This window comes from Grammomys surdaster, unplaced genomic scaffold (assembly GCF_004785775.1).
Source record: "Grammomys surdaster isolate TR1022 unplaced genomic scaffold, NIH_TR_1.0 126198, whole genome shotgun sequence".
Taxonomy (NCBI): domain Eukaryota; kingdom Metazoa; phylum Chordata; class Mammalia; order Rodentia; family Muridae; genus Grammomys; species Grammomys surdaster.
In genome coordinates, this window is record NW_021621003.1 from 1,778,635 (window position 1) to 1,794,704 (window position 16,070).

General features: G+C 42.9%; 1 protein-coding gene across 2 annotated transcripts in view; it reads right to left on the minus strand.

Annotated features, from left to right (window-relative positions):
* Tmem260 (transmembrane protein 260) overlaps window positions 1–518 on the minus strand; it is a 60,612-nt gene extending 60,094 nt beyond the window's left edge. For both annotated transcript variants that reach the window (XR_003710162.1, XM_028758589.1), the window contains exon 1: window positions 371–518. Coding sequence is in view for 1 of the 2 variants with exons in the window: in XM_028758589.1 (XP_028614422.1) it covers window positions 371–518 (148 nt within the window). In the remaining variant the exon portion in view is untranslated. The remainder of the gene's footprint in view (window positions 1–370) is intronic.
* Between the last annotated feature and the right edge of the window lie 15,552 nt (window positions 519–16,070).

Sequence of the window (16,070 nt, forward strand, 5' to 3'; positions counted from 1 at the left end):
TCCCTAACTCACCACCACTTAAAATGTAGTTTAATAACCCGTCGTGTCGTCTCTAAACACAGTAGAACGCTCCATGCTACTTGTTAACTACTGTCAATCTTTTCGTTGGTGACACTCTAAGGGCACGATAGGTGAATTAGGTAAAAATGATCCAGGGAAAGTGGGCAGTGGTTAAATTTCATCAGCTGAAACATCAGCAGCTCGAGAACACAGAGATCATAGATCAGAGATCCAGAACCGGAAACAGAACTGGTTCTGGAACTCAGAGCCGTGCACGGAGCTCCGGCGATGGACGCGGGGCCAGATACCGAAGTGGCCGGCGGCACCCGGAGACAGGGGGTGGGGAGAGGGCGGCCTGCGAGTACTTTACCCGAGTCTCCCCCCGGCAGCGAGCGGGGCAGCGTGAGGGTGAACATAGCAGCCACGGCGGCGAACACAGCCACGCTGCCGCGGAGGCCCCCGGAGCGCCACAGCCCCGCTCCGGCTGCCGGGCCCCCGCCGTCGCCATGGAGACCCATGGGCCCGGACGCGAACAGCTCGCGGACCGTGACCCCTCGCCGCGGCGCGGGCTTTCCCCAGCCGAGAGGCGCGCGCAGGCCGCGTCGGCTTCCGGTCTAGCAGGGCGGAGCGGACCATACCTTCGCCCGCCGGGTGGGGGACGGGAGATGATGGGCGCACCCCGGCACCGCCTAGGAGTCTCCTGGGGATCGCTGCGCATAGTAATGTGTCTACCTCAGTGTGTTTTGAAATAAAGAATTACGAGGGAGCATTATTCCCGACGACATCAATCATGGGCCAGGCCTACTCACGCTCTGCAGTATATCTCTCCCCCTTTCCGCACTGACTTGGTCGGTTCCAACAGAGACAGAAACGGCGTCAATAATCGCGAGCCAGAAAGCGCTGCTCCGCCCCCTGTGGCCTGGGGTGGAACTGCACAAAAGAGCTCCTTAGGAACTCTACAAGGGTTCCAACCATGCAGATTCAACTAATTGCTATTACGTTTTTCAGTGGACACATTGATCGCAGCTACGTATTATAGCGCCTTGCCTCATTAAAATTAATGTGCTAATTACTAATTCACTAATATTAAGATGGTTAAAATATGCTAGTCTTTTAAAAAATAATACGAAAACACGGGAAATGAGCAACATTAACAAATGTGCTATCTGCAATCTGAAAAGAACATGGTGTCCCAACCGTGAAGTTGATTGGCAGTAAATGCCCACTTATCTTAATCTTTTCCTGAAGTTTATAAAATGCTTTCTTGTCTGTGCTCCTGGGACACGGGTTGTGCAGTGTCCTTTCCTTATTGCATGAGAAAACACTATGATCAAAGAAACTTATAAAAGAAACAGTTTATTTGGAATTATGATTCAAGAAGGATGAGAGATTGTGATGACCAGGAGACATGGTAGCAAGTTCTCCATTGACCTCCACTGAGTAACATACCTTTCCAAGAAGCAAAAGATTCGGAGAAATCTATCTTTCAACTAGATAGCTTGATAAGATAGATGCTTATCTTGTATGTATGGGTGACAATGTGTGTGTGGTGGGTGGGGGTGTCCATGTCTGTGCACACAGAGACCAGAGGTCAATTTTGAACATCTACTATGGCTGCCCACCTTGGTTTTTGTTGCTGTTGTTAGTGGTGGTGTTTGTTTTGTTTTTAGTTTAGGTTTTGGTGTTAGGCTTGGTTTTGTCCTTTATTATCGTGGTGGGGAGCATGGTTTCACGCAAGCAGGCATTGGAAAAGTGGCTGATAGCTTTGCAGTCTTATCCACAGGCAGGCAGAGAGAATGAGACACTGGACCTGATAAAGGGTTTTGAAACCTCAAGCCTCATGCCCAGTGGAGCACCCCTTCTCCAGCAAGGACACACCTCCTCCTGCAAGGACACACCTCCTCCAGTAAGGACACGCCTCCTAATACTTCAAGGATTTCACCGCTGGGGGCCAAGCATGCAAATATTTGAGCCTATGGAGGCCATTCTTATTCAAACCACCACTCTCAAGGTTTCCTACAATGAGTAAGTGAAGAATACTGGGAAGTGAAGAATGCTGGGAGCTAACTACTGCACAGCTTTCATAATTAGATTTGATGACCTGTGCAGTTTTGAACCTTGGATGGTCTAAAGTTCAGTTTCAGTAGAATGGTGGATATGGAAACCAGGTGTCAGTGGGTTAAGAAATAGACACCTGAAAATAGAATGTATTTGTAAGAAGTTTAAAGAAAAAGAAGTGTGGAAATTCCTTGAAGGACCAGGCAAGGTTCATTTTGTTTTCTCTTGTAGTTTAAAGGAGTATCCGGAAAAGGGTGAGCATATTAGGGATGGAGACAAGGAAAACAGAAGAGGGTTGAAGTTAGAAAGAGAAGAGGAAGGGACAAGAGAACACATTGGCTTACACGCGACAGATGGGCTTGACTCTGGGGTAGACTATACGATACAGAAGGAGCATTATTGTTCATGCTCTACTTCATCTCACTGTCGCTGGAGGCCACTACAATAAAAACTACAACAGAGAGAAACATGCAAATCAAACGACATATATACTGTGAGATTGTTTTTTCCAAATCATTATCCAATGAGACTCTGGGAGCTGACTAAGCAGGTTCGGAACTCATAGGAAAGGCCACCAGGAAAGGCAGGCTAGACCTGGGCTTGAGTGAAACCTTCCTGTTCAACAGAAATGCTAGGGAATGTTGTGAAAGCCAAGTTGTCATAGCCAATAGCCATCATAGAGACCACGGAACATGATTTAGAAACAGCATCCATCAGGTTAATGGAAAAATCACTTCGAAGTATGATGGAAAATCACTTCAAAATAACTATCCGGTGTTCAAAATGCTTAGGGCTAGAGATTCTGAAGAGGTGACTGGGCAGTTACAAGCACTCACCACTCCTGTAGAGGACCTGAGGTAGATCCCCAGCTCACAGACACTGAGGTAGATGTCCAGCTCCAGGGAGTGTTCTCACTGCCCTCCATGGACGCCCACACTCCTGGCACTTGCATAAGTATTAAAACCCAAGGGAGTTTCTGATGCTTATTCCTGTTGACCATCTTACTTTCCACTAGGCCTCTGTTGCTCCCTGTCTAGCTGAGAGGAATGGAAATGCCTCTCTCCTGTTTTCCTGTGGCATCCACTGGCACCACATTGTGGGTGAGGCAAGGGAGGGGGGCCTGTTTTTTGTGAGATGGTAATAAAAATTCTGACTCTCTAGGCCCCTCTGATTCCCTCATGAGGTAGATGGAGGGGCACTCCATTACTGCTATGTAGGGACAGATGTCTAGGAAGTGGTCTCCAATGATGTCATTGAAACCAAGAGCGTCATTTATTAGCTACTTTGGTACCATCCTGCTGGTTATATTGGAGCCACTGGAGATGGCAAAGGTCTAAGCTGATATCCTATTGCTGTGATTTATGTCATAGTAAAACCATGTGTCTTTTTATCTTTTTCACTTTCTTGATACATTTGTTAAACAGAGTAGCCTTTTGTTGGTTCATACTTCTTGTTTGCTTGCTTTTATCCATCTCCATTGGCATTTGTGAGTGGCCAGATCCTTTACCAATCAGTCTGGGAAACATAACGCCAAAACAAAACTAAACAAAAACAGCATCAACAGCAGCAGCAACAACAACACCTCCCTAGGATCTCACTACTGTGCCATCCTTCCAAGAGAAAGCCATTCACTCTGCATCCTTCCTGCACGTGTAGAGGGAGCGTTATATGCATCCTTTGTATGGTGTTGGGCATTTTCTTGTACTCTGCAAGAGGAACAGAGAAAAATGTGTGCATGTCTCCTTTCTGTAAGGAAAAACACTTCCCTTTGTTTCTTTCTCTCCAAGCATTAAGCGTTGCTTTACAGGGGCTAGAGAAATGCCTCAGCAGGTAAAGATGTTTGTCACACAAACCTGACAACGTGAGTTTAAAGCCCTAAACCCACTGCAAAAGTGGGATGCAGTGGTGTGATGAGGTGAACTGTAACCACAGCACTTCTGCATCGAAATGGAGACAGGCAGGAAAAACAGCAAAGACACAGAGAGAGAACGGACTTACAAATGCTGTCCTCTGGCCAACATATATATGCCATGGACTGCAAAACAATAACTTTATAGATATTAGTGCACTGAAATTCAACATTAGAAATTAGAAACAGCATCAGGTTAGTGGAAAAATCACTTCAAAGAATGATGAAAACCCAAAAGTCTACTCATTCCCAATCCCAAGTAATAGGAAACCAAATATGTCTTTATCTCCCTAATACTAATGATACTTTGTATTAAAAACTTTAGACTGAAAGTTAGATATCTGGAATATTCTTGCATAAACCTTCTACAACAGAATAACACAAAAGACACAAACATCCCTCTCAATTGCCTTAAGAAAAAAATATCAGAAATTCAAAGAATTTGAAAATTAAAGCCTAGTTTTCACCTTTCCATTTTGCAGAGTTATTTAATATTTATAAAGTAATAAAAGAAATTGGTATACCAGTTGAGAGATCAACTTAGCTATGCTTATCAAAAATCTGAAAAGATGATAATGTGATTTTTATCTAGAATTGTCAGTGAACACACAAAAAGTGAGATACAAATTAAGAATGGTGGTGTCATACAGTATGCCTGCTAGGTTAGCAAACCTCAAAACCTGAAAATACATAATGTTGGTAATATAAGGAACAATAGATGGTAGAGATATGTATGAACTGGTGCAAGCACTTCAGAAAACAGACGTTTTTCTTACAGAGATGAAGATGCAGACCCTAAAATCTAGACATGACATGTGAGGCTCCTACCTAGAGAAGACAGGAGACAGAGACAAATATTTATAGGATCATTGCTCATGGATGCCGAACAGGAACAACCCCAAACCACTATGGACATAGAATAGATGCGCTGTTATATGGAATACACAATGCAATGGTGTACAACAAAAGGAGCCAGCAAATTAAATCTATTTTATATATAGTATTATAGATAGCTATAACAAGCAAACCGTTGAGCAAAGGAAAAAGGGTATTAAAAAACATAGAATGATTCTAATATTTGAAACACTAGGAGATAATTATTTAGATATGTATCTGTAGTGTTTGAAGAGAACATTTTTATAGCTTTTAATCGTGTGTCTGTTGTGTCTGTGCACATGAGTGCAGGTTGCACACCGAGGCTAGAGGTGTGGATCCCCCAGAGTTAGTGTTATAGGGAGTTGTGAGCCACCCAACATGAGTGCTGGGAGCCAAACTCACATCTTCTGGGAAAACAGTAAGGGCTCATAAGTGCTGAGCCATCTATCTCTGCATCCCTATCCATGGTGTTAAAAACTGTAAAGGACACAAGAAAATAAGGACTGTAGATGATAAGACAGTCATTGTTGCTTCCAATGAGCAAATGCAGAGATGAATGAAGAAGGTAGATGTGGACCTCAGTAGCATCAGCTAGCTAGTTTTTGTGTTCTTGACTTAGGCTCCAGCTATATGGGTCTACTTGAAACCATTCTTTTAACATTTTTTTTTACATCTATATATGTTTATGTGGGTAATGCAGGTACCACAGCATATGTGTGGAAGTCAGAGGACAACTGACAGGGTTGGTCCTCAGCTTCAACCCATGGATTCTAGGGGTCAACCTCTGATTAGCAGGCTTGGCAGTAAGTACTTTAATCTGCAGAGCTATCTCATCAGCTTTGAAATCATTTAAGTGCTTTTATATATCCATCTATTGATAGGATGCATTTTAAGAAAAGCAGAGAAGAATGAGAGCTCAGGAATGCCTGCCTGTTGCATCTGCCAACGTTCTTTTTAAGAACAGGACCAATGTGGGGTGTGCACGGTGGGTGCACACACGGGGGCGCACACTTTTATACATGCATGCATAATTCCCTAAGAGGATTAGAAAACGGATTATAAGACCTTTTAAAGTTATTAACTCATTTGTGTGTGTGTGTTTACGAAGTTATGTGTGTGTGCTCTGGTGGGCACATGGAGGTTGAAACACAGCTTTTCAGTCTCCATTCTCACCTTCCTCCCTAGCTAAACAGCATCTCTCTCGTTTCAGTTGCTGTGCTGTAAACTCCAAGCTAGCTGGCCCAAAAGCTTCTTGGTAATTCTTCTGTCTCTCCTCTGTCTTGTCAAAGGAATGCTGGGATTGCAGGTATACTACTACATCTGGCTTTTTACATGGTTTCTGGAGGGAGGACAATTCGAACTTGAGTAGTCAGGCTTGTATAGCTAATGTCACAGGTGATGCCAGTGGCAGTAGCTGCATTCCCTTAGGAAGAATCAACCTTGCATGCTAGATGGCTTCCACTTCCTGTTGTTCATCTATGTCCCCAGCTTATTGGAATGTTCATCTGGCTATAACAGAAGAGTCTTGCAATATGTAGTAAGGCCCTGCTGTTGCAAAACTTCAGTGAATTTATTTTTGAATAATTAAAACATTTTTCAAAATGTGGTATTTTAAGAATCTTTGAGTCTAGATCATTTTGAGAGACATTTTTAAAGTCTTTAAGAAGATGACAAAGTGATCTGTCATACAGAAAATGCAATGTTGAGTCCCAGGACAGTGGATTCAGAACATGAGTTCTCAATGATTATTTGTTGGCTCCTGGAACTGGAGTTACAGCAGTTGTGAGCCACCATGTGCTTCTGGGAACCTAACCTGGGTCCTCTGCAAGGGCAGCCAGTGCTCTTAACAGCAGAGTCATCTCTCCAGCCTCTATTTTTTTATTTCTAATTGCAATCAAATACATATAAAGTTGGCCATCTTGACTACTTGTTTTGATTATGTCCCTTAGAGTTCCTTTCTTCCTGTCTCCAAATGCACCAGAGCCTCACACTACAGGTAGACGAGGCTGTCCCCCTTCAGTTACTAAACTCTATTACATTTACTGTTTGCACATAGGACTTTCATCTGGCGCAATTATTTTCAGACTTACCCTATTTCACATGTTATTTATTTTTTTGCATATCAATTTTCACACAACCCAAACTAATGGGTCTCTATGATGGTTTGATACATATTTGTCATCATATTTGGTCCTAACACATCCTTCCCCACTGTCCTCCTTAATGCCCCCTGCCACCCCTGGCTAGTTTTATTTCCCGCCTCCAATATAGTTTCCTTCTGTTTTCTTGTCACATGGATCACCTTACCATCTTCTTTTCCTGCCCTTCCTTAAATTTTCTTCCTTTCCAGATTTATCATACACACACACACACACACACACACACACACACACGCAGGCACGCACGAGACAGGGGTGGGGGAGGGAAGAAGAGAGAGAGAGGAAAGAGAATGTAGATCTATGAATACATGTGTAATGCAGCGACAAACACGGATGTGCCAATATGTCCTAGTGCACACCCATACAGGCAGGCAGGCACACATCTTTAATCTGTATTTCTGTGTCATATTGACTCTAGTCTTCGGTATGCATACCCAGGAGTGGTATGGCTGAATCCATGGTGGTTCTTGTCATTTCTGAGGAAGCTCCATGCTGATACCCACAGTGGGTGCACAACTGTATCTTCTCACCAGCAGTGAGTAAGAGTCCCCTCTCTCCACATTGACATTTGTTGTCCTTTGATTTCTTGATGATAGCCATTCTGACTGAGGTGTGACAAGACCTCATGGCAGTTTTCATTTGTGTCGCCTTGTGGGCTGTGGATGCCAAACTCTCCTCTATCTACCAGCTACCTGAGCTTCTTCTGAGAACTGCCTATTCAGTTCACTCACCCATTTATTGACTCGATGTTCGTGTTTCTTGGTGTTTACATTTCACAGTTGTTTACATATCTTATATATGAGTCCCTATTTAATGTGTAATTGGCAAATATTTTTTTTCTGTTCTGCTGGCTGTCTCTTCATCCTGGTGGTTGTTTCCTTTGCCATGTAGGAAAGCTTCTTAATGTCCTGCAATCTCATTAGTCAGTCTTTGGGGTTATTTCTTGTGCTTTTGGGGTCTTTTAGGAAAGACTTTGTCTATGCCATGTGCAGAGGTGGTTTAACCTGTGTTGTCCTCTAGAAGCTCCCACTTTTCAGGGCTTACTAGGTCAGGGTCTTTGATCTACTCTGAATGGGTTTTTGTGAAGGATGAGAGCTACGAAGTCTGTTTTATTCTTTTGCATGTGGAAATCTAGTTTTTTCAGCACCAATTGTTAAACAGACTGTGCTTTCTCCAATGTTTTGGACTGCTTGTCAAAAATTGGATGGCTAAGCCTGCTGGGCTTCTTTCTCAGTCCTCTCTTCTTCTCCATTGGTCTACGTGTCAATTTTATGCATCACCATGATGTTCTGTCATCATGGCTCAGGAATATAATTTGAGATCAGGGATCGTGCCAGCTCTAGCATTGTTCTCTCTGCCAAAACTGCTTTGGTTTTTCAGGGTCTTCTTTGCTTCTATGTGAATTTTATGGTGTTTTTCCAGTTTTATGGAGAACGTCACAGCATTGAACTTCTAGCTCAATTTTCTGTAATTCTGCTGTTTTTGCAATATTAATTCTGCCTATGAGAATGAGAGATCTTTCCATCTTCTGGTGTCTTCTGGAGTTTCCTTTCTTCAGTATTCAAACTTTTCACCGTACGGGGCTTTTACTTCCTTGTATTCTTTTAAGAGAAGCTACTGTGAACAAGATTTCCCTTCCTTGGATCCTCTCAAAGTGAGGTAATCATGGGTACATAGGGAAGATATTGGTTTTGTGGATTGGTTTTGCATCTTCCAACATTGCTGAAAATGTTTTGATATGAGTTGTTTCTGGTAAAGGCCTTAGGATTGTGTTGTCTGCAGATAGGGATAATTTGGCTTCTTCCTATTTGTATCCTTTAAATCTTTCTCTTGTTTTATTGTTCTAGCAAAGACTTCAAGCACTATACTAAACAACACTGGTAAGGGTAAGGCCTTACTCTCCTTCCAGATTTGAGGGGAAATACTCTGTTTTTCCTGATTAGTGTAATGTTGACTTCAGGTTCATCATGTGTAGCTTTATTATGTTGTGGGCTGTTGATTCTGGGCCCATCCTGTTCAGACTTATTATGCTGAGGAATGGTCTTTCTAGGCTTAATTTTTTTCAGAGCTTCTACTACAAAAAGATATTGAACTCTGTTGAAGGCACTTCCTACATCGATTGAAGTGGTCATGTGACCTCTGTCCTTAAGTCTTTTTATATATCACGCTGTACTCAGTGATTAGCGTATGTTGAACTACCCATGTGTCTCTGGACTCATTTCATGATTTGGTTTAAAGCTCTACCTACTTAACAAATGTACCTATTTTATTTACATGTTGTTTTTACTTGATGTTCCTTTTCAAGGGCTAGTAGAAATTATCTGAGGGACTTCAGATTTCCTGGGTTAGCCCTCTATGTCTTCATTACACAAGAGAAACCTTCAATGGAAGGGCATTGGCCAGTATCACCCACAGCAAAACAGGGTGATCACTATGTCACCCAGACTGGCCTCAAAGTCAGAGTTCTTCTGCCTCTGCCTCCCAGTTGCTGGGATCATGGGCGTGCCACATAACTGCCTCCCCATCTTCTAAACGCACTCAAAGTTGTGGGAATAGGAGCATTTCAAGTATAACACATGTGATAGAGCACCTTTGGGGATCCAGACCCATTAATGTTAAAGGAAGCATACCACACTTGGCCGCCTCCGCTGAGTGTCTGCAATGAGATCTTCAGAGCCAATATGGTTCTGAATGACTCATGCAGCTGGCTTCTGAACTGCCTAGCCATTGTCCAGGCAGAACCAGTGACATACTTTTGTGAAAGTGGACTCAGGTAGCCTTCTGGTGAAATGGAGTCTGTGAGCCTCAGAGGAAGGAGGTCATCACTCAACTCCTAGTGGAAAGATTTGAACATCTATAGAGACTAGTGTTCTCAGATGCAAGAACCACATTCTAGAATATATTGTAGCAGCCAGTATGACTGGCACTCTGGGGGATAAAGTTGTTTGGGAAGTGTGAAGCTATTTAAAGGTCTGGATTGAAAGGACTACACATCCCTGGATATATCAGGGGAACTGAAAGGCTATAAGGCTTGGGGGAGCCTTCTTTACCTGTTTGTTCCTGAAAAGAAGAAGAACACCCACATCATGTTCTCAAAGGAGGGTGCAGGGGAAGATGTTGCTGGATTCATGGAAATGAGCATAGTGCTGCCACAACAGGTGCACAGAACATACTGGGACCATGCTGTTATCATACCCAGATTGCTGGAGATAAGTGAAGGTCTTCTCCCAGGAACTGGGGACAAAGACAGCAGACACTCAAGATTCACTTTTCCTTCCCAGCAATGCACTATCATTGGGAAACCTCAGCTCCTCAGATGGAAGTTGAGCTGGACCAAAAGGCTGGGGAGAAATGTGTGGTTGGCATTTAAAAAGAAGAAAAGGAGATGTTGATAAAAATTGTGTCTGTGTCAGGTGGTGGTGCACATTCTTAATCCCAGAGCTTAAGAAGAGACAGATCTCTATAAGTTCAAGGCCAATCTGGTCCTACAGAGCTAGATCCAGGACAGCCAGAGAAACCTTGCTTGACAAAACACACCTCTTCCAAAAGAAAAAACAAAACAAAACAACAACAACAACAACAAAAAAAAACCAAGTAGCTGCAGCCTTGCTTGCATAGCCTTCACTCTCTCCAAAGCAGTTAATTTTGTCCAAGCAACTCTCCATCCACACGCCGAGACTATTGTGAGTTTAAGAACATTATAAAGTAAAAGACTTGGTGCCTGAAAATATAGTTTGTGGATGGAGGGAAGTACCTCTTTCCACACTACTAGAGCTAAGTGAAACTAATTCAATGACCAAAGGAATGAAGTTGCTGATAATATTATCATGTATGACTGCTGAGGCTAAAATCTTTCAATTCTGCTATAATCAACTAGTATGGATAACCCAGTCTACCCAAGACCATTAAAAGACGTGTCTATAACCATAGGGAGAGACTCTTCTTGAGGTGTTTCACCCACTCACCTTGCCCACTGTGACAGATCCTGTGATCTTGCAGCACTAGAGCAGATTCTAGTGGTTGCCAGGAAAAGCAGTATCCCCCAAACTGCACAGCTTCTCCACTGCTGGGGAGTCCTAAGTTCAAGTCCAGTGAGCTTGTTTCAAAAAAGAGCAGAGGAAACTAATAGACTGTTTCAAGACAACTCCCTGCCTTAGAATAAGGACTCCCTAAGCCTCATAGTCCTCAAAAATAAGGCAAATTCCCTCCTACCCTTTGCTCAATACCAAGAGCAAACAAACAAGAATTATTAAAATCTTTTGACAATCTAAAATGGCATCCTAAGTAGTGAAGCTTCAGAAAGTCTTCACTTTTTTTTTCTTCTTAAATCCAAGCCACATTCAGATTTTCTCCTTGAAAATTCTTTAAAGAAGGAAGAAGGAGCAGATAGGAGATGTAATACGGAAAGCAAACTCCCTCCAGCCGTGACTGTTATTACAGACTTGAGTGAGTACTATTATTTTAGGTAAATAAAAACAATGGACCAGAACCGATTTTACATAAGGAGATATTGTTCAATTTGTTGCCAGCTTTGCTGAAGTCTTCTCTGGTCTGTGGAGTGATAGTTAATTAGAAATAAGAATGTTTGCTTTTGCTTAGTGATAGCACCGTTAGGAAATCACATTGCATACATTTAACCAGGTAACAACATTGTCTCGTGTGTGTGCGTGTGTGTGCGTGTGTGTGTGTGTGTGTGTGTGTGTGTCTCCAAACTGAAGGGATATGTTCCTTTAATTTTAAATGTAAATTCTACTCTCAAAAATCAAACTCCCATAAACTGGAAGAAGAAAATTCGCCACCTCTACTACCCACCTAAGAAAAGAAAATAAACTCGTAAGCCAGATGCTTTGTGTACTATTGTGTTTAGACTTAAAATATAGAACTGTTTAGAACGAATTAAAGAGATTATGTTTATGTGACTTCAAGTTATCTCAGCAAGAAACACATTTTTCATACCTCTTTGGAAGAACAGCAGGTCAAATCACGTTTGTGAGTGACTTTGAGATCTTTCAGCCACACTGCAGGGTCCATCTGACCCAAGCTCCATAGCTTGAAGCAACAAAAGCTTATATTTTAAATGTTCTTTTAAGAGACTTTCTTGGGGTGGGAGAGTTGGGATGCTGTCACAGGCATTTTTTTTTCTTTTTTGTCTTATGACTATTCAGTTTAATTATATTTCTAACCTATGACTTTGGATCATAATTAATTTCTCCAAATACAAACATTATGTAGCATAATTTTGCAACTTCTCAAGAATAAGCACGATTTGCTTCAAAGTCACCCACATCCTTTAAACTCCGAAGAGTTCCCCACTATGTGTAATTTCTTTCTCTTTTTTGATTAGCTTTTCTTTTGGACTATGCTCGTGGCTAAGGTGGGTCTTTGTTATTAATGCTAAAACAAGGAACCAAACAGGTTTGTTACAGAGGAAATCTAAACTCCGAGAAAGCAGTTGGCTTTATTAATAAAACAAAAAGCACACACTGGTGTAAAGTTAAATGGGACCACGATTCCCTTATTAAGTGGTACAATTAAATTAATGTCACACAAGTTTGAAGATCATGGGCAGGAAGACTTCATTGACTGTTTTGGAGAGCAATTATTCTGAATAAAGAGAAAACCTCTGTTCAGAGTGTAACTCAATACAAGGACTTAGGAGTCAAACGTTGAGCTCTCTAGAACTATGAACCTTTGTCCCTGTCTTTATGAGAGCATTTCTGCCATTTCTATTCAAGGGAAAGATTGTCAAGGCTGAAATAAAAGGCCTTAATGGAAAACAAAAGCAGTCCTGACCTCCTTGCTACACCTGATGCTTCCAATGTGATTTCCTCTGACTTCTGCTTTCTTCACCTCCCTTGCCCCCGGCTTTCATAATCCAGAGAGAGAGGGGGGAAAATGAATTTCGCTTCCCAAATGCTAGAGCTGCTGGTGCAGAACGTAACTAAATACCAGCAGCTGTGCCAGGTCACCTGGGGCCATAGAAAGAGCCTTACAAAAGACTTGGTGATGAACAGGAGCCCAGCTCTCTGCGTCTCTTGGTTTCTTGTACTTTAAGACGTGGAGGGAAGATTGCAACCATGCACTGTGCAAAGCATAAAGGGTGTGCAGGGAGGGAATTCTCATGCAAAAGACAAGGTAAAACAGATCTTCCTGATACTACAAAAGGGGACTCAAGTCTTGCCGCAACTGCTCATGGCTATGGCTTCTTAACCGAATGTACAGATTCATCCCAAGGGGGTTCATTTAAGATGCAGATTCCAGTCTTGTAGGTGGGGCCTGGGCTTCTGCATTTCTAACAAGTTCCCATGTGGTGTGAGTGTGGCTTAAAGAGGGGCTGGAGCAATTCACTGCCTTTCCCATCAATCTGCCATTGTCACAGTTACACCTGCTACTCAACTCAGTAAGAGATTTTCTTGGAGTCAGTCATTGTACTGTCTGTTCCCTTGTTGCCTTAACTCCTCGAAAAGCACAGAGTTAGCAAGAGGAAAGATGAGCATATTAACAGTAAACTTTGCAGAGGTATTGGTGGCGTAAATGCCAGGAAGGACACTTAGGCTCCAGGGTAGCAATTCAGTTTGAGCAGAATATGTGGACTAGAACCTCATTCATGTCTGTACAGTCAGTATCATTTTGAGAATACAACCCTCATTCTCCTCCTGCTTCTGTGTCCCTCTGTGCTGTCTCTGCCATATCCCAGGAGACACGGCAGGTCTGACAAAGAAAGGACTGGATTTTCAGTGAGAGGGCTCTCTGATCTTAATTCAAACTTTACAATGAGTATTCTTACCTAGGAGTGGATCTGAAGGATGAGAAAGGATCAGTCTGGTGATGCAAGCTTGTAATTCTAGCCAATCAGGAGCTGAGGCAAGAGAATCTCAAGGTTCCATCCTGCCTGGGCTACGGAATGAGTTCCAGGCAGGCAGGGCAAATTAGCCAGACTCTGGTCTGAAATAAAAAGGCTGCATCTAGTCCAGTGGCAGAGTGCTTGTCTAGCATGCACAAGGCCTCATGTTCAAGCCCCATTCAGTACTACAAAAGGAAGGAAGCACCCATGTAAAACACGGCAGCTGCTCAGCGAGGTATAGGCAACCCTGCAACCAGGATCGCTTTAAGCCTGGAGTTAGTAGTGCATTAGAACGACCTGGGACACTTTCAAAAAGCCCTGTGTTCTCCAAGTCATACCCTTGACCAACTGATGATGGCTGAGCAAGGTGATTGAGGAGCATCGTGTATAAAGCCCCATGCCCACAGCTCAGATTGAGAAGGATGAGTCTAACTATAATTAAAAAGGGACAGTAACAGTCATTTCTTTCCATCAGTAGGCATCTATGTTGGCGGGTAATTAGACAGGGGCAGTTTGGATACTGGAGGATGGTAAGAAGCATGCCTTCAGTGCCCCCAAGGCTTGTCCTCTCTCTTCACCCAGCAGGGGACAGCGATCTGTAGCAGCTGGTACTGGCCAGCCTTTCTCTTCAGAGCACAGTTTATACATACTTCCTGGTAGTTGAGTGGGACTCACATTTATTCACATTCTCTGTAACATGGTATGGTTATTTTACTACTCTTATCCACATTTTTAAGGGATGTACCAACGTGTGAAATTAAATGGACTTTCAAAAACAAAACAATAACAATCACAATGATGATGATGATGATAATAATAATAATAAACAACTATGAAACACTTTACAGATGTTAAGTTCCAAAGAACTCACTGCAAGTCTGTTTGGTCTTATTGGGATGTATCTCATATGGGTTTTATATTCTCTCTGGGTTTTTTTAGGGTGTGTAGCACCATGCGCTGTAACCTAGGCTGGCCTACAGCTCACACTCCTCCCGTCTAAGGCACACGAATGCTGGAAGTCTAGGCTTGGGCTCACCTCCCTATTTACTCTCCAGCTGGCTCAGCTGGCTTTCTTGTGCACTCTTGAGCAAATCTAGTTAGCAGCTCTCCTTCCTTTATCACATTGTGTCTATGAAATCAAAGTCTACCGTGGAACTGTGACTAGTATGTAAAACAGGGCGTGTGAGATACATGAGCTTAGTGTACCTCTCCAGGTATGCTTGATGAGTGTCCAGGCTTTCTGATCAGTAGGTGGTCTCTGCCGTATGTGGTCACCCTGGCCAGGTGCTACATTTGCTAGTCTCTCTGTCTCCTCCCTTACAGGTTGGGCTCCCAGTCAGACTGCCTGTTTTGCTGTTCATGTTATTGTCTGCGGATTCCCTGGTAAGAACTGCAAAGAGGTCTGTACTTTAAAGGCATGGAGATCCCAGAAGATTCCAGGCAGTATTTTGGGGCGTTAGAGCATCTCATTTAGCTTCCCTTCTTTTCCTTTTCTTCCACTGACCCAGGAATAAGTCCTCACCTTACCCTAAAACCCTTCTGCACCTTATCCCTGACATACTGTTCCCAGACTATGCTTCCTGGTTCACTATCCATTTCCTTCCCAGAGAACTCAGAGGGGCCAGCTGCACAGTAGCATCAGACATTGCTAGAAACAGATGGATCTCCAAGGAATGAAGTTTGGGCCCTAGATGGGGCATTGAGGTCCTTGTCAACAAGGGGCTGAGGCTTTAAGGGATAGTGGTCTGTCTCTACAGGTATCATCTTTCACTACCAATGATGAATGATCACTGTCATTTTGTAGGTGACCAATAAATATATTTACCTTGGCATTTAAAGAACCACAGAGTATAATGACAGTAAAAGGCCACATAAGAAACTGGTCAAAGCCAGGCATGGTGGCGAATGCCTTTAATCCCACTATCTGGGAGGCAGAAGGAGAAGGATCTTTGAGTTTGAGGCTAGTCTGATCTATAGTGTGAATTCCAAAACAGCCAGGGCTACACAGAGAAACCCTGTCTTGGAAACAAACAAACAAAAAGTCAAAGAAGGCATTACATATGACATCCATCTTAGAAAATCTCTACGAGAAAGGCACTAATGACCTAATTGAGAGAAACACGCTAACAGTGGGGCACAGAGTGAGACACGCTAAGCAGCAGGACACCGAGAGAAAGACATTAGGGAGCACATCGGCACAGCGATGCAAAGCTGCATGGAAAAT